Here is a 22,947-nt window from a genome sequence, read left to right as displayed (position 1 = left end):
TGTTAAATACAAACATTTATATTCAAACATACAAATACTCATGTTCAGTATAAAACTTATGTACAGCTGCAGTAGCAAAGAGACAAACCGTCTGTATGACAGACGCTAAATGGACCGACGTCAACCCCACAGATGGAAAACCACCAGTACGGTTTATAATTAACACATCTGCTCAACTGAAACTAAACCTTAGTCAGGTGTTTGGTATTTTTTGGTCTGAATAGGAATAAATTTGATTTTTCACAAGCTACAGTAGCACATAATGTAAATTACTGTTACCTTTGTTACATCTTCTTATACTGCATCTCTGTAATACTGCATACACACACTGAGTACACAAATATTAGGAGCACGTCCGTGATCCTGAAAACTATCTCGTGTAACTCTGCGTTCCTCAGTCTAAAAAATAAAAATCAGTGGTTTTCAATGAGCAGGTGCGATTTCTGAAGCTCTGGAAACTTAAACAACATACGAAGTACAGTTCAGGAGAGAAAACTTTAGTGTAGCGTTACAGACGAACAAAAACATCACTATTAACTAAATCCAGCCCGTCTCAGCTTGTGTTTAGATAAATATGGTCCATCCTCATTTTTTAAATCAATATTTTTGTTTTTAACAACCTTTAAGAAAATGTCAGGCTCTCTGTAAGACAGAAAACACTGAACTCAACAGCGTTCATATGTTACAACAGCCCTTCTGCAGTTGTAGTTTGTCAAATGCTAAAACTAAACAGACAATTAACTTTGTTAAAATCAAGATTTGAAGGTCATCGACCTTTTTGTTATTAACGAATCCCACACAGAGACGTAATGTTTGAATAGTCAACCTGAACACGCTGCCGTTTTCTTTTATGTTAAATGAGCAGCTGCATTAATTAAATTCTATTAAAGTGAATGGAACAGAGGTGTGACATCTTCAGCTCTCTAAAACATTATACCAAGCAGTGGGTGAAAGCTGAGCTGAGTTGGAATTAAACTAAAATCCTGTCATTCTGGTAGATATATATATATACCACAGCTGGGCCAACATCGCTTTTTAAATACTTTTGTGTTTTGTTTAACAGATATGAACAAAATATTTCTAAAGGTGAGTTTTACTTTGTAAAGTATTATTTTACTGCGTAAATCTGTCCTGGTGAAGTAAACCCTGCACACCTGGAACTCGGCGTAGCTTAAATTAGCTCTAACTTGTTGTTGCTAATGAAATAATGAAATCCTTATAAAGGCTGTTGCCACGGTGATGACATTAGGCAGTACGCATCACCTTCAAGTCTGATGTGCGATCTGAGTGATTTTCTGCAGCATCTCCTCCGACTCCAGCTGCTCGAGTGTCAACAGAGACAGACCCAGCTGGTCCTCCTGGAGAGAGACGGAGACGAGACACAGGATAAATAACTGAATAATGCAGGTGACTGATGAAGGTCAGTGAGCTGATCTATTTCACAGTAAATATACGACGTGCCGAGGATCTTTAGACGTCTGGTTTAACTCTTCACTCTGGGTAACTTAATCCCTCATCTGCAGGAAGTCGTTTTATGTATTTGATCATAGAAATAACTGAAGTACACGGACGTCCTCGTCCTCTTCTTTAAAGAGTTGATATCATTTTACTGATAACTGATATTTTATTCATCCCCTTGGGTAAATTCATTGTGGACAGGTTTTGTCCAGGGACACTTTGACATGTGGCCAGGAATCAAACCACCAACTGAGCCACTGTCGCTCCAAAACAGCTAATGTTAATTACCTTTATGTCCAGATCTCCCATGAGAATCATCTGATTTTCTTGTCTCTAATTTGGTCACAGTTCTCAGTATTTCCAATATTAGAAAGCAAAAGGTAACTTCAAATAGTTCAAACACTGGGAGCTGGTAGCAGCAGCGCTGTGAGTTGTATTGTTTAAACACATTTTTAATAAGGTAACAGTGAAAAGGTTTGTTTGTTATATATTTGACTTGGCAACAACTATTTGAGGATATTAACATGTTTTACAGCAACACTTACTGGACACACCTAACAACCCCCTTTAGGGGATAAGAGGGGTCAGCAGAGCTGTGACTGTTACATCCTTCACCACCTTCCCTTCCATTGTTTCTCCTAACGAGCCCATTCAGTCCAGGGGTGAAGTGAAACCAACCTGGAGGATAAATATGTGTTTTCGACCTTCAGGAAGAAAGTCCAGTTGATGACTCAACTTCCAGATAACTTCACCTGGACGACTGAGAATATTCAGTACATACAGCGAGTCACCGTGTGCTCTGCCAACGGGGCCTCGTTTACCCTTTAATTTGCTTTTGTAATAACTTGGTAGCATTAAATATTTTAAAATTATGATTTGGGGATCTTCTATGTTAAAATTGTTTGTTTTAACATCTGGACAAAAAGGTTTTGCAGCTAGTTAACTGCCAGGTTGGCAGGTGTGAGTTGTACCTGTCTGAAAGGCTGAGCCATCTGCCGCAGGAAATGTTTGGAGAGCTGGACGGCCTCGTCCACAGTGAGGTTCAGACTGCCGTCGTTTATGTGTTCCTGAATCCAGCGAGGAAGCTTCCCCCGTTTATCTGCTCGGGCGTAGCGCTGTGGACAGGAGAGTGTGTGTATGTAGCTTCCATCATCACATACTGACTCACAAATCACCAGGTTTCCAACTGGTGTATTCACTAACAACCAAACCCTGGGTCCATCCAGTGTCATTCAGCTCATAAAACCAATGAGAAATCAGTCTTGAGGTATTTATTATTTATTTTCTTCAGCGTGTGCCTTGATTTACCCTCCAAATCGCTGATACAACATTTAGACAATAGAAAGACAACACACCTTGTCTGCAAAAATCATGAGTCCGTAGTCCGTCTTCCCTCTGATGGCTCTACCCACACACTGAGCTGCGTGACGCATGGCATCGAACGTCAGGAAGTCGTTCTCTCTAATCTGAAACTGGTCCCGAAGGTACTCCAGACGAGCCTGAAACGAGTTGGTGTCATGTTGATGGTAGATAAACAGAACGATGATGGTGAAACAAGGTAATTTGTAAATTCATTTACAGGATAAGACACAAATCCCAAATACAAGACTGTTCAGATATCTCAGAAAAAATGTGTAATATCAAATCACTATTACAATAAAGTATATGACCTGGTTTCTGCATGAATGTGTCACAAAATATGACCTGATCTTTATCTAAGTCACAAATAAACACATTTGTACTTAGGCTAGTAAACAATTATGTTTTAAGTTAAATTTGTAGCTTTGTGTTGTTTGTATTTATGACATAAATGAAGATCAGATTTCATTTTGTGACCAACTAATAAATCCCAGGGGTTTACATGCTTTTTCTTTAAACTATAAATACAATTGTTCTCACCTTGAGAATGCGACTCTGGGTGTAAACGTAAGGCACTCCGAACATGATAACTGCTCGACCGAAGTGGTGCACTGGACAGGAAACACAAGACTCTTTGATAAGACTAGAAACTTACATAGAAGTCAGGCTGATTCTTTACATTTCATGGAATCACAAATAAATATTTTGTATTTCTTCTTCGTAAGTCATCTGAGTGATGTGCAGGATCATTTACCAAAATCTATCCCTTCTGACACTTTTCCTCTGGCCACAGACAGGAGGATGGCTCCTCTGCCGTTCTCACAAGCCTGAGCATAGAGAGAAATATCACAGGACATCACTATGGGACCAGCTCACAGCAGGACAAGATAAAATAATTACCATGAATCTGCACCAACAAATGCTAAAAATGTGCGACTCTAACCTCCTGGTATTTCTCCAGAGCCATGCTCGTCTCTGCAGCATCCTGAGTCTCAATAAAGATCAGCTTGTTTCTCTGGATGTTCTCCAAGATGCCCTATGAACACACATTAAAGGAAACATTAAGAGACCGTCCATTAAAAACAAGGAAAAAACAAGTTCACACACTGACCTGTTCATACCAAGACGCCACTATGTTCTCCATGTAGATGTAACTGGTGAAAAAAGCCACGATGCCATCAGGAACGATGGCTGACATCTCCAGAAGAAGGTTGCCATAGTTACGAATCACAGCTGGAAGCAAAAGACAGAATGAAGATGGTATATTGGACGTTTCAGATGTCTTCAGAAAAAGATACTAACAGTGTGTGTTTATGTCAATGCTGCAATTTTCAGCACATAAATACTTTTATATATAATATATTTATAATCCTATGTGATCTAAAACCTACCAAAGTCTTCCCTCGTCTCAAACTTTGAGCTCAGGGCCACCTGATCGTTTCCCCGGCCAACAATCTATATTAGACAGAGAAGAACTTCAATAGTTTCTAACAAGTTAAAAACACAGGTGTGGAAATGTGATTGTGTCTGAGTGTAGTTACAGACCAGAGGACAGAGGCAGGTCCGTGCCAGCGTCATGGTGAAGGATGCCATGGTAACAGGGCGGAAGTCAAGGATTCTGGGATAGATGTCGAGCGGAGACAGAGTCTGAGGACGACAAATAAAGAAAGCACATGCTAATTTATCAGCGCACATCATTTGCATCAGCGTTGTCTCATCATCTGGATGAGCACAAAGAAAAAGAGAAGAGAGGTGTTTGACTCACCCCCGAGGTGATGATAACTGACTGAAATCTCTGAAAAACAGGTTTGATGGCGATAGACGGGTCCATACAGCTGCAAGGACAGAAAGGAACAAAGAGCAGATTAAAGAAATGAGTCTGTAGCCTTAGTTTACAGAAAGAGTAGATTAAAAACACCTCGGCCAGACACACCGCTCTACTGGATGACGTCTTCATTCCAAAACGCTTGGTCTTGTGTTGTTTTTAACACATTTTACTTTGTACAGCAGTGTGATGTGACGATGCCAAAGTTCAAAAGATCTTTAAAAGGGGGACTATGGTATTTGTAAGCGAGTAATATATTTTTTTAAATATCTCAACCAAGTAAATAAAAATGTCACCGAGTGCAGCAGTGGGTCAAAGCTCAGTTCTACCCTACCTGAAGTGCAGCACAGGGTTGGCGATGGTTGGAGTTCTGTCTTCAAAGGGCTCAATGATTATGGTAAAACCTTTACACCAAAAGAGAGAAGATGACAAATATTAACATGTGTAAAATATTTGTCTGTTAATGTAATTAATTTCTTAACAGTTAACTTAAAAATGTGCAGAAGTCTTTCAGTACCTTGGCTGTAGGTGCTGACCAGGGTGGCAAAGTTCGAGATGAGTGTAACAGCCGAGAAATCTGCAATGTCTGCGATCTCCAGAGTTCGTAGTAACGACTGCAAGCGCTCGGCACAAAACCTGGTAAGACACAAAGAGCGATGGACAAAAGATTAAATAAAGAAAAGGTGAGCGATTAATAAAGGTGTGAGGTGAGTGGATGAATGTGTAAATAAAGAGTCAGAAGATGTTAAAGAATGAAGAAACACCTCCTGAAGAAGAGGAAGATAACGGGAGAGAGACGATGACTGAGTTGTCCACACTGACCTGAGAGGCTTGCGGTCGATGCAGACTTTGTCGAAGATGTCTTTGAGGAACTGCGGGGCGCTCTCCTGTACGACATGTTGGACCCTCAGACGGGACTTCAGATACTCCAGGAACCGCTTCAAGAAACCAACAAAGTGTTCGGCTGTGCGAATATTTCCAGGAACCGCCTCTGAGATACAGACACAAGTTTCAGTCCATCACTCTGAAATCGATGCAATGAAAGGAAAAAAATAAACCAGAAATTAGTACCTTTAAGAATCTCGTCCGGTAACACTGGATTTGCGAGGTAGATGTCGGTTTCTCTGGCAACATTAGCTTCTTTCAACCCCTCCACCAACCTCCTGTACTCCTCCTTCAGCTTAGCAGCGTCCGTCTCCTTTATGCTGTCAGACACCAGGAGAAGCAGAGCAGAAGGTTGAAATGACCCATTTAGAAACAATCAACACTGCCTGTTCAGACACAGGCTTAAATAATAAGATCCCACATAGCTACATTATAACCTAACCACAATCAAAGCAGAATTACAACTTCCAGCACATGTATGAGATCTCCTACTGCACTGAAGTAACCTGCTGTTAACTAACCCTACAGGAGATGAAGACAGGTCTTTTAACTGTTTACTGTCTGGTAATATTAATGCCAACAACTGAGCTGGTGTCAACTATAACAAGTTTATGATACAGACACATCTCTGCAGTGGAATCTAGAGAGGTATGCATTCAATGGGGATGCATACAGTAGGGGTTCTACTGTTGTAGAGAGACAAAACCTATGGGTTCTCTGGTTCACAAACTCTTACTTGTGTATGGTGTTCTGGAGTGTGTCCACATTGTTCTGGCAGCGGTCCAGCGTTCGTCTGGTGATGTTCACACTCATGGAGTCGATGCAGACATTGTCTGAAGAGAGGAGGGAGAATCGGAGGAAACAAGGTTGAATGAAAAGATAAATGTAAGTAAAACAATCTCACATTTGTGAGATAAATCATATGATTACACTTCTGGAGGTCAGTTCCTCACCTATATTATGAGCCTCATCAAACACCACTACAGATTTCTTAGCCAGCTCTTTGGACACCAGGTCAGCTATCTTGGGGTCCAGCAGGTAGTGATAGCTGTATACTACGATGTTGGCATGAAGGATCTGAGAGGAAACAATCATTATCCATCAATAATGTTAACTAATGCAAAACGTTTTCGTTCTTACTGTAGTAAAGGTTCAGTCAGTAGAACTGTTAATTCTATGATTTTGTTCTGTTTAAAGCTTAAAAAGCCACTAATCCACCTAGTAGTGGCTATTCCAGAATACAACACCACGCTACATGCTAACAGAAGTGTGTAGTGTAACTTACTGAGTATCGTGCCAGATAATAAGGACACCAGCCTTTCCTCCTGCCAAAGTCCTTCAGATCATCAAGGTTGTAGATGCCAGCGGGAAGAGGCACCTGTCGGCCGACTGCATCAAACTCCTGCAGGCACAAACCAAAACACCGATGTGAGGTTCACAGAAACAAGAGCAGCAGACAACAACTTTACAATGTGGTTTTTCTGAGTCTGTTGGAGCCTTGTTAGTCACCCAGTGTGTTTAGCTGCACATCAAACAAAAGGACTTCTAACACAGCTGTTCACCTAAACTAACAGCTCCACCAAACACATCATTACTAAGGTACCATAGGTTTAGAGGTAGTGAAGAACTGCTGTTGAGAAATTAGTTCAACTTGTAAACACATACTAGCTCCAGTGTGCAGTTTCTCACATTATGTCGTGTACTTGTTTTTGTACTGGGAGCCATGGCAACAGATGCATCTGGGAGCGGAGAGTTCAGTTTTCTTTGCTGCTGTCTGCTGGGCAGCAGCATCAGATCCAGGGACAAAAACAAACTAAAACTGAAGACCCTGTGCTGGGGACTTCACTAAAACCCTCGGAGCAGGTTGTGGAGAGGAGGATGCCGCACAAACTGCTGAGCATCAATGAGAGCAGCACACATCCTCTCCACAGCCTGCTGAACCCCAGAATTAAGTTGAATCCCCACAGACACAATATTATGTGCAGTCCTTAGTGACAGAACAACACTGAAACATTGTCTAATCTAATCACATAAGGTGTAAATGTAATGTGACTACTCCTTCAACCAGCATTGCCTTATTGAATTCTGGTTACTTCTTACCTCATAGAAGCGACACTCAGGCTGGTTGGGATTGCTATGACGTTGTGCACGAATGTATGAAGCCGTCAGACTGTGGCACTTCCCATCAACCTCCTTACCGAAGCGCAGAGAGCTCACCTGGATACAAGCAGAGGATTCATTACAGTCAAATTAAACTATCTACATATTGAATTTTTAAATATAGAGGACAAAGTACAAACACAAACGTTCTGTGTATATGGATACTTCAGTAACCAATTACCACATCAGCTTTAAATGTCTATGCTGGTGTAACTTACAAAGTAAAGAAATAATCTTCAAAATCCAGTTCTAGGTCTCCAGGTGGATGGTTAAAAATAAAATGCCTTAATATAATATTAGCCAACACAAAAAAACACCAATGTGAAATGTCTCAAAGCAATAAGTTGTGATTTCACACAGCTGTGCTGAGTAAACACAGTGGCTAAGATAAAGTCAGTGTTAAATGCTGGTGCTGCAGAATGAATGGCCCTCAAAGTCGGAGGCCGAGTGGAGAAACTCAGTCAAGTTAAAGAACCCTAAGCTCAATAATTCTTATTCAAGCTTTGCAGCTGCAGATCAGCAGCTTGGTGCATTTAACTCTGCCCCCACTTCTGATGTCTAATGACTCTATAACTCTCAAAGTAGAATCATTGCCATGTTGGGCTAACGCCTGGTCGTACAGTAAGCAGGATTATGGGCCGTGTATGTTATGTGTATGTTAGTGTGTTCAAGTTTTGCTTGTGTTGTATGTGAGGTCTCGATTACAGAGAGCGTGTGTACCTCTGGGTGGATGCAGAGATTTTTTCTGGAGGAAAGGGCCAGAGCCAGGAAGTTGTGGTTCTCTCCAGTTTCCTTTGAATAAAACTCCATGAGCTTCCTCAGCTCCTCCACAACCTAACCAAAAGGACAAAATATATACACTTTAATACCTCGGTGTGTTTACTTGATTTTAAATTTGTATTATTTTACAAGTTTTAGGAAAAGCTGTGTACTATATATTGAACTTTTGCGTCATTTAATTGATGTAAGACTTACCTTCTCGATCTCAGGAACTGTTCTGGAGCAGTATATTAGTTTGGTCACTTCCAAAGGAAAGGCCTAAGAGAGAGACAGAATCTAACATATGGAGCTGTTTGTGTGACAATAGCTGGTGTGAAGCCACAGTCAATAATAACTCCAGCACAGTAAATCTGAGAGAGAGACGGTGATCTCACCCTTTGATACGCAACAATGAGAGACAGCAGAGAAATGGTCTTCCCTGTTCCTGAAGGCATCTCCAGGACTCCATGGCCCTGCAGAGTACAATACAATTCACAAAGTCCACCCAGTGATGCAGCATCAAACAAAACTTTGACCAGTACCTACAGGTGGCACAACCAAGGTCATGAACATCATTTTGGCTCAGTAATAAAAAAAATCTTTAATTTGTGTGTAAACTTTTGAGTATACTTTTCAGTTCTAGTTTTAATTTAACAGATTGGCTGTAAATACTGTATGAATCATGCAGGAATTGCAACCATTGTTATTCAGAAAGTCCCAATGTCATTTACCAATAATATTTGGAAACTTGACTGCTCGGATTTTTGATGTGTGTGTTCATTTATTTACAAGTAAGCTGAGATCTGGACGGGACATTTCTGATGTTTATTAAAATTTTTAATGAAAAAAGTGATGATTAAAAGAGCTTAATTAATTAGTATAATAATGAGTGTCTCTACCTATGATGCCAATACTTCAAAATAAATAATTCCTACATAGTATTACTAATAAATTAATAAAAATATATAGCACAAGATACTGGTATTGATATGCATGATGTATGTGATACATGCTATCATTCTATAGTTAATTTGTTAAATGTGTATAATGTATTTCTCTGCCCAGCAACAAGGGACATTAGCATGCTGAATGACCCTTTATTGTTTAAATTAATGCACAGTGAAGAGTTTACATCATGTAGAATAAAGTGAGGAGTAAGGTACATGAACAGCACACACCTTGGCATCTAGTGTCCTTTTCAGCTCCAGCATGTAGGAGTACTGCTCTGGATAGATGTAGTCATAAGGAAAATACACCAACAGACCCTCAATGTTAAGCCTGAAATACACAACAATATTTAAACTGACTTCACACAGGATACAGATTTAGACAGTTCAGTGTGTCAAATGTTTAATACCACATGGAATTAAAAACAATATCTGTTTCTCGTGGCTTCGGGCCAAGTATGAAAGGTTAAAGTATAAAGTTCAAGTAATCTGTAATTTATGTTGTGTACAAATGTGTCTCACTAATTCATATGACTTATAATTATATGGTACTTAAGATTTTAATGCGGTTCTGCTAACATCACACAGAAAACGTGTCATATTACTGCCTATGGAAACACTAGAAAAATATGTGACACGTTACTAGAGCTAAAGTTTAATTACACATTAAATGCTGAACTCAATGTTTTAGACTTAATACCTGCAGATACTCTATGTTGGAATACAAAGTGCATTTAGCTACTCCACCATGATGTATACTACATGTAACCGTGCTAATTTGGACGGTGGCTCTATCACATGGATCTAATTACTCGAACACACTGACTGACGTTGATTTTAGAAAATAATCTGAATAAACAACATCTGTTACTTTCAGGTTTGATTTTCATTTAGCTACATTAGCTTTAGAGGCTAACTGTTCCTTACAACTCAAGCTAGCACTGACAACGTATTAGAACCAAGGATGTTTTTCTTGTATGTTTTAGTAGAAACACTCACTTCATTTTGTAGAAAGTGCAGCAGCCTCTTGGTCACTTCTGAGTTTATGAAATAATCATAAATAAATTGGGTTCAAGTTAAAACAACACACGCGCAGTAACCAACAAGGGAGAATCTTCTTCTTCGCTGATTTTTGGGAGTTTAAATGCGCAAATGCTTGTTACCGCCCCCAAAGGTTGAAACGTGAATTACAGGTATCAGACAAAAAGTGTCCACTTTAAAAATGACCACATTTGAGTTTAACAAACTACTAATATTCATATTCTATTGGAATAAATCAAGTTTGTAATAGTGAAATAATGAAATATCTCAAGACAAATTAAGCTGTCAAAATCTTAAAGGTTTTCCACTAATATCTAATTTGCGTGTTCACCGAGTATCAGCTGTTGTAACATGTTTATCCTACTATCAAAAAGTCTGGAAATATAGTCTTAATATTTTGGGAAAACGTCTAAAGTCTTTCAGGAAACAGGAGATTTGTCTTGTACATTATACATGCTTTTATTTGACAGAATATGTAAATACTGAACAATTAGATGAGAAAACTTTATCTATTAAATCAATTTTATATTGGAAATAGAAAAAGACAAAATATACTCTAATATATAATTGTGTTTGTGCGTGTGTGTGTGTGTGTGTGTGTATGCACCCTATGGGCCTCTACATGTAGCTGTTTCTCATAACATGTGTCCCAAGACAATGAAACACAATAATACCACCACCATCTATATGCATCTGTGCAGCAACAATTTATCAAAAGGGATCAATAAAATTTGTTTTTTTAATCATATCTACCTTATTGTTTTTTTTAAAAATCATATCTACCTTATTGTTACACCATTTATCTCATGCCTTACTCCCTCTGCTACTGTTTTCTACTTTGTTTTTACTGACACCAAACCATTTCTTCTGCAGGGGCCTTTTTACATCAGGATTGAAGCTAAACATACAGTAGATGTGGAAAAGATGTATATTAATGTATGTCTGGGGTTGTATCCTACATTCTAATTGGTTTTCCACATTGTTAAGGTCATTACCAACTCTTAATAAAAGATATCTATTTAAATTTTTGTAATGTGTTGATTATTTTAAAGTGAATACGAAAAAAGTCAGTATATGTAATATTGGTCCATTTATCTATAGATAAATAAATACACTCAGCTAATAGATATAAATCAATATTGGATCTGTTAATTTGCATATTAATTTTAAAAATAAACACAAATCTAACTACTTAGTGGTAGAACATTTGAACTATTTAACAAAAACTTAAATATAAACACAAAACGTATATTTTATTTATGTTTAAATGTTTTTTTTTTTAACCTATTGTGATTTTCTGTTTTCTTTTAAACAATCTGACCAAGTTCACTGACATCAAGCTAACGAGGAAGCTAACGTTAGTCTAGCTGCTCAGGAGTCAGCTGCAGGGCAGAGTTAAATCTGATGAGTTGAGGAAACAATGGACGTCCACATGGAAGATATTCAGAGCATCCTGCTGGAGCTCACCCGGCTGGAGGAGAGCTTTAAGGAATTCTGTGAGAGCGTTGACCAGGAGCTTCTCATCAAAGACCAATTAACAGAGGCTCTCTGGATACAGGTGGAAGCCTCCCGCAAGAGCGAGCAGGAGGTAAAGAAGAAATTACGAAAGTGCCACCAGGACATGGCAGTGATGAGCTCCCGAAGTAAGCTGAAAGAGAAACTGCACAAAAAAACCCTACTTCATCTGAAACTGCGCTCAAATTATGCAAAACCTGCACACAACCCATCTGAGCTTCACCTGCAAGCAGACTTTGATGAGAGGCTGGCTCTGCAAAAGGCCAAATCAGACATGGCATTGAAGAAGCAGGCAGACGTCTACGAGCGTGAGCTAGAAAACCTAAAGAAGCAGCTGTGTGAGAGGAAGGAGGAGAAACAACAGCTGCAAAAAGAGGCAGCAAAGAGCAAAGAAAGGGCAGATCAGGCTCAGAGGACAGGTCGGTCCAGGAGTTGGCCAGATCTGACTGTGGCCACTGACTGGTGCAGAGAAAAGGAAGCCCACGCTCTCACAGCTCTGAAAGTCGGGGAGCTGATGGTCATCAACAAGCACCTGCAGGATAAAATCACAGAGCAGCAGTCCAAGCTGGAGGATGCACTGGTGGAACTCAGAAATAGCAAAGTGGCTGACAAACTGAAGGCCGGTGAGCTGGACTGTGTCAGTCTGAAGACTAAAGTCAAAGAACTGGAGACATGTCAGCGGCATTTCACCGAGGACACGATAGACAACAACGTGCAGATGGACGAAAACGTTCAACATCAGCTCAACTGTCTGCAGAAAACCCTCGATAACGACAGCGAGTTGAGAAACACCAGAGAGCAGCTACAGGAAGCGACTGAGCACTTGGAGCAGACGAAAAGCAGTTTCCTCCAACTGGTGAATGAAAAGATTCTGGAGGTGCACCAGCTGAAGACAGAACTAAGAGGGACTCATCTGCGCCTTCACAAGATCTCAAGGCCTGCGCCACAGAAAATAAAGTCATGGATCAATAAAAAAGTCCTTCACACGGCCCAAACTGTCCAAGACGCTGAAGAGGAACAACCAGAGCTTTACCCAGACGACTGGCAGCCACTGGGTCCAGTTCACGACGCTGCCTCACCAGCGTCCTGTGCAGATGACACATCACAGGCCTGTCTTCCTCCGGATGACAGCGGCACACCGGTGATGCAGTTTGAAGATGATAAGATGGCATCAGGTGACATCTAAATCCTCAAGCTGCGAAGTTTGCTAATAAAATAAATAAATTTAAACTAAATTATTTTAACTCCAATTATTTGTGCTTGATTACTCTGACTGAGCTGTAGATGAAATAATAACTCACTGTACTACGTCTGATTAGTGACCACATCACAAGGTGGTTTTAAAATCCCATTGTTCAGTTCCTGATTAAGTTTGTGTGTGAATAATTGTCCACGAATTGTTCATATGTATAGGAGCATTTTATTTATACATTTACATGATTCATACATCATAAATGACGTTTGAATAATAGGCTACTGTGATAATGCAGACAGTGAATATGAGGAGATGAAACCTGGAAGAGGAGTGTTTTTAAAGGTTCAGTTATCTACAAAGCTGCACTTTCTTTACATGTGAAGCGTCTACACTACAATAATCAGCTTCTTCTTCTGCTGCTGTTCTTAAAAGTAGCACTAGAGGGCGGCTTGACACGATTTCAGCTTCATTTGTAGCACAAACAGTAAAATTAAAGTTCACATTTAACCTGGCACCGAAACATGACAGTAAACGACAGCAGCTCTTAATATTCTGAAACCTTTTAGTCTGCAGAACAGAACAGCATGAATCTGTGTGACTACACAAATGTGGGCCCTAAATATAAGAAATTAATCATTAGTAGCTGTGACTCCTGCTGCTGCTTCATATCCTTCACACAGGGTGATTTTCCCAGGTCAGTGGAGACATCTATATCTGCTTCTGCTGGCGACCTGTTAACCATTAACCCGCTGAAAAGTGGACAGAAAATTCTCAGCATAAGTGAGATTAACAGAAAATAAAGTGTCCACAGAGAAGGGGAATGTAGAGTGAAGCTGCAGGACGAGGTGTCTGCTCATTGTCTGACAGCTGAACTGTTTGAGTCTGAGTTCAGTTTTGATGAAAGGCGCCTCAGGACCAGCCTGTTGCCTCGGCTGTTGGAGTAATGTCCCAACACTTGTCAAAGTGTCCACATACCTCTCAGCTCTTTAAGTCTTTCATTAACTTTAAACTCTGCTATGACGTCTTCCTGAGAAAGACTCTCCACCCTCCATTTTTCCTCCTCCATCCCTTGTTCTCCTTCCTTCTCTTCACAGAGTTTTTATGGACGTGTTTAATCATGTATGGACATATCTGTACATCACATTAATCTCTCCTGCATTCACAGCTCACAGCGGTTGTCCAAAGACTTATAGCGGTCCATGATACTCAGGACATCCTCCAGAATCGAAGGGCCCAGATCCAGGTCTAACCCCGCCATAGAGTCTGACCGTGGCACATTGGATGGGGCTGTGAGACCAGCCGGGTGGAAAGCAGCGCAGGGAGAATCACTGCGTTCACTCCTCAGATCCTCGTTGCTCAGGCCGGCGTCAGAGTCCAGGCTGAGGCCCCGGCGTACATCCAGGGGCCCGCAGGTTTCTGACATGGAGTCCTCAGAGGAGACCTCAGAGAAGGACCCAGAGGAGGGGACGAGCCTGCGGATGGCGGGGGAGAGGGAGACGTCACGGCAGGGCTCTGACGCCAAGCGGCCCACCACGCCGTTCTCACAGAGCGACAGCGTCGGGTGCTGCTGCCGGTGGCTCAGTGTGTGGCTGAAGCCGTTGGCCTGTTTGTGGCTGGTCTCCGTCAGCGGCTGATGGTGGTGGAAGTGGTTATGTTGGGAGGACAGAGAGGGAGGGGAGGGGTCGTCCAGGTGGAGGCGTGGCGGTTTGGGTGGAGCCTGCTCATGGGCGACGAACACTGGCATGGAGATGGTGGTCTTCAGCAGGCCGGTGGAGGAGTGCTGGTAGTGGTAACCGTTGTAGGCGTAGCTGCGTGAGTCTTCTTTGGTTGCGAAGCCGTCGTCCACGTGTCTCTCCACGCTGTGCGAGCGCACGTGACCGTTCTGAGCTCGACTCAGGGACGGCAGCATGTCCATCTTACCCTGGAGGAATCCCACGTCTCCAAACATGTCGCCCTCGCCTTCGGGCCCTACGTGGGCACTGTGACGCACGTCGCCCAGCGGGGGGCTGATCATGTCACCTGAGAGGACGTCACGCAGCTTCAGCTTCTTCCCCTTCTTGGGAGTTGTAGTTTTTAAGTATATTGGCGTCTTTGCCGGCATCTTGAAGGGAGGTGATTCAGAGAGATAAAGCTCCAGTCGGTGCAGGTTCTCAGGGTGATTAAAACCAGCAGGAGAAACTCGACCAACAGCTCACAAAGCAAACACACTTGACAAAAAGCTCTCTTGACTCTATCCACTCCCAGCTGAGCGATCCAGTCTGTGCTGCTTTTCCAAGTGAGTATACAAGTATTTAGGTCGGTCAGTGTAGCGATAGCAACCCCGGGGGTTGAGCCTCACACTGACATGTGACTCTGGGGGAGAGGAGGAAGGACTTGACCTCAGATCAGCTCCCTGTGCCTTTCTCTCACACACAGAGAAGCCATATCCAAGCAAACACTGGGGCCTCCTCTCTTCAGAACTCTTGTCTTTGTCAATGAAGAATATGGTCTCTGGAGGACTCGCTGTCTGATGCTGGGTCAGTCCTCCGACGTCTTCAGAAACTTGAGGAATGTGACGTTAAAACACTGCAGATCTGTGAGGAGAAACAAGAGGAAAAAGGAGTCAGAGAGGTTAAAAGAGATGAAGAAGGAGGGAGGAAAAGCAAGGGGAGATAGATGGGGTGAGTAGGAAGGGAGGAGGCAGGAATGGAGGCGGGTGGAGATTTACAACATTTCACTGAGCCTGAGGACATTTGAGAAAAACACTCCAAGAATCCCGAGCGTTTGCTAAAAGGGGGGTCTCCCTCAGAAAGACCCCTCAGTTTAGTGAGCAGAGACTCAAATTACTGCACTGATAGGGTTTCAGAGGCGTCAGGCTCGCGACTCCTCGTCTTGTGTGGCGGCCGGCTGTTAGTGAAAAACAATCTGAAGTTCTCTTTCCTGAGACAAACACTCTGAATTATGGGATGACACGCAGGTCACGCCTGAGGGCTCGGTGACCTTGTGATCCCATCACCATCCTACACAAAGACAAGAAACCGTTTTATGTTCTGAGTTCAGAGGGTTTGGTGTCAAGATTGGATTTTAAGAAGACAATCAGTGCCTTCACACGAGGTTCGGAAAGGTTGGAGGAGAAGGATTTGATAATTTAAAAGAGGTGACACTGAAGACCATCATTTTTCAGCAGAGGAGAGGTCTGTGCTGCATCCCTGCTGAAAAATGACAGAATAAACGTCTTAAATCATAATCATCACGATGGCATCTGAACTGCTCCTGTGAACGTTCACACCGAGGTCACATCTAGGTTACTATGAGTGAGGTTTATCACTGTATTAGTGAACAAACAGCAGCAGCAAAAAAGCTGTTTTCCTCTTAACTGGAGTTGATAAATTTTGCAGCTCCTCCCTTCACGAGGAGTTCTCTGGAAACCGTGTTTCCGTGTGGCAGCATGTAGACTTCACCAGAAATTCATCCCACTGATTTCAAGTTTTCCTACTTGTGTTTTAGTGTAACGATAAAAAACACAAAAACTAAACAGTTACACTACTAAAATACTTCAGACTGCTTCACAGTACACAGTTAATTATTACAACATTTATATATTATTAAAAGAAAAAAAATCAAATAGTAACATAACACACAGAAACTAAATGCAAATAAGATAAATCTTTAAAATACAGATCACAGAGGGATTATCGTCTCCTAGTTAACAGTGATTTAGTGATGTGCAGGACAAAAGGCGACATTTCCTGTTTAAACTGAGCTCAAATTAGTTGTTTGCTTACATAAAATCATAGTTCCAGAATTTCTGATACTTCAACATGTGATCATTTAAATATTCAAACAGGAAGTGTCCTGAGGGGGAAAGTAACTAAGTACATTTACTCAACTACTCAGTTTGAGACGCGTATTTTTGTCATTTTCTACAGTTCAGAGAGAAAATTTGTACTTTTCCCTCCATTACATTTAAAATACAGTCAGATTGATGTTGAGAAGTTTCTTAGTGGAGCACTTATTAATTCAAATCGAGTCAAGAATTAAATTTGGTGCTTCTACGTGTAGTTTAGTAGGTTTTTGTGCAAGTTGTGATTCTAGTGCTTGAATGAACAGACCTGTCTGACACGGTGTGGTCATGAGAGAGATTGTTAATAATACAGCAGATCTCAGTCAAAAGACACAAAATGACAATAAAGGCACATGACAGCTATGAATAGACACAAAAATCACTACAAATGGTTGAACGCCATTAACCATTAAAACTGTGTCTTTATATCTTAATCTGCAAAGTAGCTTTGACTGCCAGAGAAATTAAACTTAATAAAATAGTACACGAGTCATGTTTCCACCACTGGACAGAAGATTAAAATGGTTTCTGTCTTTTTGTGGCTCAAAAATAGAAAATGGTTTGTAGACTCTGACTCCAATTAGGAATCGACGGATTCCCTCTCAGCGTTTGTCTTCTGTAATCCACCAAGACAAGAGCAAAAAGAACAAAATGTGCTTTTTAAATGAGGAAAAACTTGATTTATCCTCTTTTTTCTCCCTCCCCACCAACCAAAGACGTCCTTTAGCCACAGAGAGGAAAGAACACAGCATAACAAATGTCTCTGTGTGACTTTAAGAACATGTGAACCACAGATTTATTAAAGATGTTTAACAGCTCGGGCTAATTTAAGCTACTGAGAGTCATAACTAATGGGATATTAACTTGTCAGCTCTCATTTTAACACAAAGAAAGACATCTATATTTATAACAGTGGAACAAATGAATCCAATAGCTGTGTTAACAAACCACACTGAAGGGAGGATGTGTGCTGTTAAAACAGTATGACCACAACAATGCAAAAACACATGAATGTGATATTAGTGCAGAGCAGAAGCAGACAGGTCCAGTTCAGGAGGGGGGGCTTGATATTTTAATGCCTGTTAAATTGTTTCTGTCTCATTTTGAATTGGAGCTGACTCAGAGCAGGTGGGATGCCGGTTCCCTCCTCATCAGTGAATAAGGAGAATAAAGTCATAAACGCCTTCATCCCCTTTCTCCTGTCTACAAAACTTCCCCTGTTTTTTCTTCTCTCGTGACTCAGATATTATACAGACTCTAATGATATTGGAGAGCTACAGCAGGTTCCCGTAAAATGAATCGTAAGAGTGAATTAGATGGACTTTAAAGGGCCACTTCACATATTTTCTGCGCCTTGTTGTTCTAGTTTGGGGAGAACGTGTATGAAGGTAGCTCCATGCTTCCAGCTGGTGACTCAGACCACTGATGCTGTAGTCTGGATTGACCCGAGCCTTCACATCCCCCCCAGATGAATTGATATGAAATAATGAAACAAGCACAAGAAGCAAGTTGAAAATAGATGAAGTTGCCCTTTAAAGACATTAGTGAGGAGATTCAATGTAGAGTCACTTAAACTGAAACACACTTGTTTACATTTAGTTATTTACGCTTTTATCCAGAGCGACTTACAAGTGAGGACTCAGAGCTCAGGTTCAGTCTCCAGTCTAGTCGTCTACTTTGTGGGTTTTTGTGCAGTCACTCAGTTTAAATACAAACAGGTGAACCGAAGCCAAATTCATGACATTTATTTACTGCCTTCAATTGTGGAAAACAAGCTAAATTGAAGACATTATCACACTCCAAAAAGTAATTACTAATGGATATAAAGCCTTTACCATCCTCTTACCCTAACATGTGGACAGTATGTAGCCCTGCTGAAGCTTTCCGGTTTCAATGAGGCATGATTTACAGTCATTAGGACTTAAAGAGTCCAGTTGCCACTGAACAGCATTTTTCAGGATAAACATGACCCGGATGACTGAGAACCTTCACAGACCTTAGGTCTGCACGATAATACCATAATCTGTACTGAGATCCCTGTAGTCCCACCCATGAACATATAAGTAACTCACTTCAACATTAAAAGCAAATCTGAAACCTCAAACTGGAACAAACAAAACAGTCTCACTTTCCAACAATTCCAATATTTTGCTCCTAGTTAAATTACAGGCTGATCTAAAGGGGAGGAAATGCTTCCAACAGTTGCTCTTTCCTTCCTCTATGCATCACCTTTCCTGGAAGCTGGAGGGATTTGGGACACTGCTGATGATGCAACGAGCCACAGCGCAGGCTGATCTGACATCTGTTTCTGCTGTCAGGCTCCATTTGGTGTCTGGCTCCACTAAACCTGGACAGTGAGCCACCCGTGATCCCTGTCATCTTCTTGGACAAACACAGATAAGCAAACACGCCGAGCGCACGACGGCACGGCTCCTTTCATTGCGGTATGCTCCGCGCTCTGTTGCATCATGCGTAATTGCGCACAGCAGGCGACTGTTGACAGAGAGCATTCTGCTGGTCTGCTAATCCGTTTGTTTTTTACGATAAAGTAAAGCTGATTTCGTCTGCTATGAAGTTGATACGGCTGTGAGGTTTCACCAGAGTGAGTCAGTTTTCCTCAGCTCAGACTCAACACTATTCACCATGAAGTCATTTTCGCATAAACATGTGGTGAGGCAATCGGAAGCAGCGATTCATCTCTAACAGCGTAATAAAATGTTTTTCTACTTTAAAGTAAAAACAGATCGTTGTATTTCTCCCTCTTTTATCTAAGGACAATATGAAAACTAATCAACAGCTAAACAAAACCGCCTGGCCACTTCTGGTTCTAATCTGAAGCGCAAAGATTAGCGATGAAAGCCAAACTGAAGTGGTTAACTCCCTCCGTCTCTCCCTGTGTCTGTTATGTAAGTCCAGCCTCTGAGATCATCCCTGCCCTCTTGAGGACTTTCTCACCAGTTGACCGAGTGGTACCAGTAGAACAAACCTATTTCTTTTCAGTCTAATCCGCAGACAGCTATTTCCAGTCGGACTAATGTGAGCGAAAGCTGCTCTGACGCTCAGAACTGACTCTGTGACAAACCTGCTCACATCTTCTTCATGTAAACACAAAGCCTTATTTTGTGGAAGCAGTTCTACAGTAAAAATAAGAAATGTCCATACGTGTGCAGCTGTAAAGTACTCACGCTGTGCCAGGAGGAGCACCGCGGTGCCTGAGTGCTGCTCCTGTGTTGAGTTTATTTCTGGAGAGGTCCAGGTAGCAGTAACTCACCAACACGGACCCAATCTGAGTCACCCGTTACGTTTTAATGTTGTGTAATATTTCCTCACCACTGATTCGCCCTCCCTTTTTGGGAAATTTCGCACAGAGAGCTCCATATCCGACTGATCTGAGTTACAGAACGTTTAATCTTCTTAGAAATTAGATCATCATCATTTGTATTTTGTGGATTTTGTATTTGATGTGTTTTTCTGTCTTTTGCATTAATATAAATTTCCCTGTTTCCTTTTTTAGAACTACGTATTCCTGATACGACTTTTATGTGGAAACAGGCTGTTTAATGTTCTAAATGATAAAATGTGAATGAAAACTGATCAATTAGATCATCTTAACGCGGACTGGGTGAGTTGGTGCCCGATGATCAAACACACCTTCTGATGAAGGCTGTAGGAGAAGATTAATGTGGCCAACATCGTCTTACACGTCACTTTAATGTTAGAGCTACATGAAATCATAAAATAGAATAGAATAGTTCACTCTCTGTTATAGAATATTTCGTTTTTTATCTCCACTCTTTCTAGTTCCAAGACAAACTGCGCACATTACGCACGCTGAACCCAACACATGTGGACCCTCGTTTTCTGTGTTAACAAATAAAATGTTTCACTGCTCAGTTTTATTTTCTCGTGTTGTTATTCACATAAAAGCAAACAATAGATCTATTCAACAGGTAGGCGGCGGCCACCGACCACATTTAAAGCCGTGAACAAAGTCCCACAAAGCCCCTCAGAATGAACAGTTTGGTTTTAGTTTTTTCTATTTACCTACAGAACGAGGCGTCGCTCCGTCATCTTCACAGAAATAAATCACTCGTGTTTGGTTTCTACAATCCACCGACTCCCAGCTCCAGTTCAGTGCGGGAGGGTTGTTTCTGCGTCTGGAGCGCTCTGCACGGAGGAACCAGAGGAGGGGGGGGGGGGGGTGTCGGCCTCTGTGCGTAAAATCACCTGGAGTGAGAGCAACGTGCGTCCGGTTAGTTTCACATTAAGATGCTCAAATCTGAACACCTGCTCAATCTCAGTTTGGGTTGGAGCAGAACCAAACCACAAATTTAGTACAGAAATGTATTAAACTAAACCTTCAGATTTCCACCTCTTCAACGCAACACGAACATGAACAATTTACACATTAACAACCAGGAAAAAGGGCACTGCGCTTTGTAAACGCTGAATTGTGCGTTAACGTCATGCTGGCAGGCTACCACATTTATAATAGAGAATAAAACGTCGTCTTATACGTATTTTTATAAGTAAAGATCTTAATAGTTAATTCAACACACACAAACGAGGTGGTTTTATTTTGAAGTTAAATATCCACAGCTTCCGGTATTAGTTAATCGATCCTCAGGTTTGACAGACTCCAGGATAAAGATCATTAAGAAGTGGCCTGTGTAAGAAAGTGAGACAAGGTTTTTGATCAAACTCGCCATGAAATGGCTTCATGCTGAGAAGCCGGTGATGGTTTTAACACCTCCTTTGATCAACAGGTGTGAAGCCATAAAGGGTTAAAGGATGAGAAATAACATCCCAGGTTCTGTCTGTCAGATGTGGTCCATTCAGAAAGGTTTCGTTTCTCTGCTGCTGCAAGTGAAACTGGACAAGTTTCTGTCCACCTCCACCAGCCAATTAGTGAGCGTCTTATCTGTGGGTCTGGCTGTGACAGAAGGTGTGGAGGTGATGAAGGCTCTGTTCTCTAATTTGATTAGCAGCAAACAGAAACCACAGTGCAGCAGCCAAACCGCTCTCAATGAGCTGTGTTAACTGTGAAGTGGGTCTGCAACACAGTTTAGTTTAGTAAATGAAGAAGGCTAAGGTCAAATCAAATCCATCTACCATGATTTCTCCACAGACTTCTTAAAAATCTCTCTACGAGGAACAATTAGAAGTTTAAATGGGCCTTCACCAGTTTTACTGCTGGCTCAGTGGAGACCTGCTGGGGCATAAAGTTTGGAGTCACACTGCTTGGCACTGAGCATAATTACATCGAGGTAATGAGGATTTAACAAGTGGAGAATGCAGACGCTCGCTCTTCTTAGTTCAGGCTGCAGACACATCTTGTTTACAGCTCCTGTGGGATTCCTGCAGGGCAAATTAAACCCACTCTCCCCTTTAATCGCCCACTGGTCTGCGTGTGTGTGCTTTATGCTCGTCTCCACAGACAGACGGTAGCTTTATTTGCTGAAGCAGCGTTGTGCAGGCCTCCAATCAACCTGAGATGTCCTGTTCTGGGTTTTGGGTTTCAGAGAGTCTCAAGTTCACCTTTATCCAAAGTGCATGGAGAAGGGAGAAAAGTCAGGCGCGCGTGGGAAGGTGGCTCTTCAACCTTTTACAGTGCATGTGAAAGTTGAATCTCAGTTTCCAGTGGACTTTCTTAAAATAAGACAAACACGGAGAGAACACACACACACACACACACACACACACACACACACACACACACACACACTCTCACGCTCAGTGTTAACAGATTAAGTGCTACAGTGTTTGAAGCCGAGTGGAATGTGTGAACTAGATAAGCAGAGAATTAGACCCAGTCTCTGAAAGATGTGGTTATATCACAGTGTAGGGACTGACACACACACACACACACACACACAAACACACACACACACACATACACAGTAAATCAAGTGCAGCATGAGGTGGGTCCACACAAGACCAGAATCCTATCTGTCTCTCACTCTTTCCACCACGCCCTGTG

General features: G+C 41.6%; 3 protein-coding genes across 7 annotated transcripts; 1 reads left to right on the top strand and 2 right to left on the bottom strand.

The window, feature by feature from the left end:
• Positions 1–603: 603 nt before the first annotated feature.
• On the bottom strand, positions 604–10,512 carry ercc2 (excision repair cross-complementation group 2). 2 transcript variants are annotated; one of them, XM_026370254.1, is made up of 23 exons: positions 10,393–10,512; positions 9,625–9,724; positions 8,842–8,919; positions 8,663–8,725; positions 8,408–8,521; positions 7,628–7,744; positions 6,813–6,929; positions 6,481–6,604; positions 6,264–6,360; positions 5,714–5,847; positions 5,465–5,633; positions 5,160–5,278; positions 4,977–5,046; positions 4,583–4,652; positions 4,363–4,464; positions 4,209–4,272; positions 3,929–4,050; positions 3,761–3,853; positions 3,572–3,644; positions 3,358–3,428; positions 2,814–2,957; positions 2,430–2,573; positions 604–1,358 (listed from the first exon to the last, which is right to left on the bottom strand). In XM_026370254.1, exons 1-23 carry the CDS (start codon positions 10,395–10,397, stop codon positions 1,266–1,268), a joined length of 2,283 nt encoding a protein of 760 aa, XP_026226039.1. In that variant the 5' UTR covers positions 10,398–10,512; the 3' UTR covers positions 604–1,265. The 2 variants fall into 2 exon arrangements, 1 of the variants encoding a protein (XP_026226039.1); XR_003299541.1 differs by lacking the exons at positions 604–1,358; positions 2,430–2,573; positions 2,814–2,957; positions 3,358–3,428 and having other exon boundaries at positions 3,939–4,050.
• Positions 10,513–11,750: 1,238 nt separating this feature from the next.
• On the top strand, positions 11,751–13,188 carry LOC117152948 (GRIP1-associated protein 1-like). The gene has a single exon (XM_033326317.1). The coding sequence runs from the start codon at positions 11,855–11,857 to the stop codon at positions 13,133–13,135; it is 1,281 nt and encodes a 426-aa protein (XP_033182208.1). The 5' UTR covers positions 11,751–11,854; the 3' UTR covers positions 13,136–13,188.
• Positions 13,189–13,349: 161 nt separating this feature from the next.
• zgc:154093 (CRIB and BORG_CEP domain-containing protein) lies at positions 13,350–21,132 on the bottom strand. Of its 4 annotated transcripts, none has more exons than XM_026338866.2 (2): positions 21,012–21,132; positions 13,350–15,717 (listed from the first exon to the last, which is right to left on the bottom strand). In XM_026338866.2, the coding sequence occupies exon 2, from the start codon at positions 15,243–15,245 to the stop codon at positions 14,304–14,306; it is 942 nt and encodes a 313-aa protein (XP_026194651.1). In that variant the 5' UTR covers positions 15,246–15,717; positions 21,012–21,132; the 3' UTR covers positions 13,350–14,303. The 4 variants fall into 4 exon arrangements, with proteins under 4 accessions (XP_026194651.1, XP_026194667.1, XP_026194661.1 ...); XM_026338882.2 differs by having other exon boundaries at positions 21,016–21,132; XM_026338876.2 differs by lacking the exon at positions 21,012–21,132 and adding an exon at positions 20,153–20,413.
• Positions 21,133–22,947: the final 1,815 nt, after the last annotated feature.

Source organism: Anabas testudineus, chromosome 13 (genome assembly GCF_900324465.2).
Source record: "Anabas testudineus chromosome 13, fAnaTes1.2, whole genome shotgun sequence".
In the NCBI taxonomy this organism is placed as follows: Eukaryota; Metazoa; Chordata; class Actinopteri; order Anabantiformes; family Anabantidae; genus Anabas; species Anabas testudineus.
Note: the sequence above shows the minus strand (reverse complement) of the source record. Positions and strands in the feature narration are given on the sequence as shown.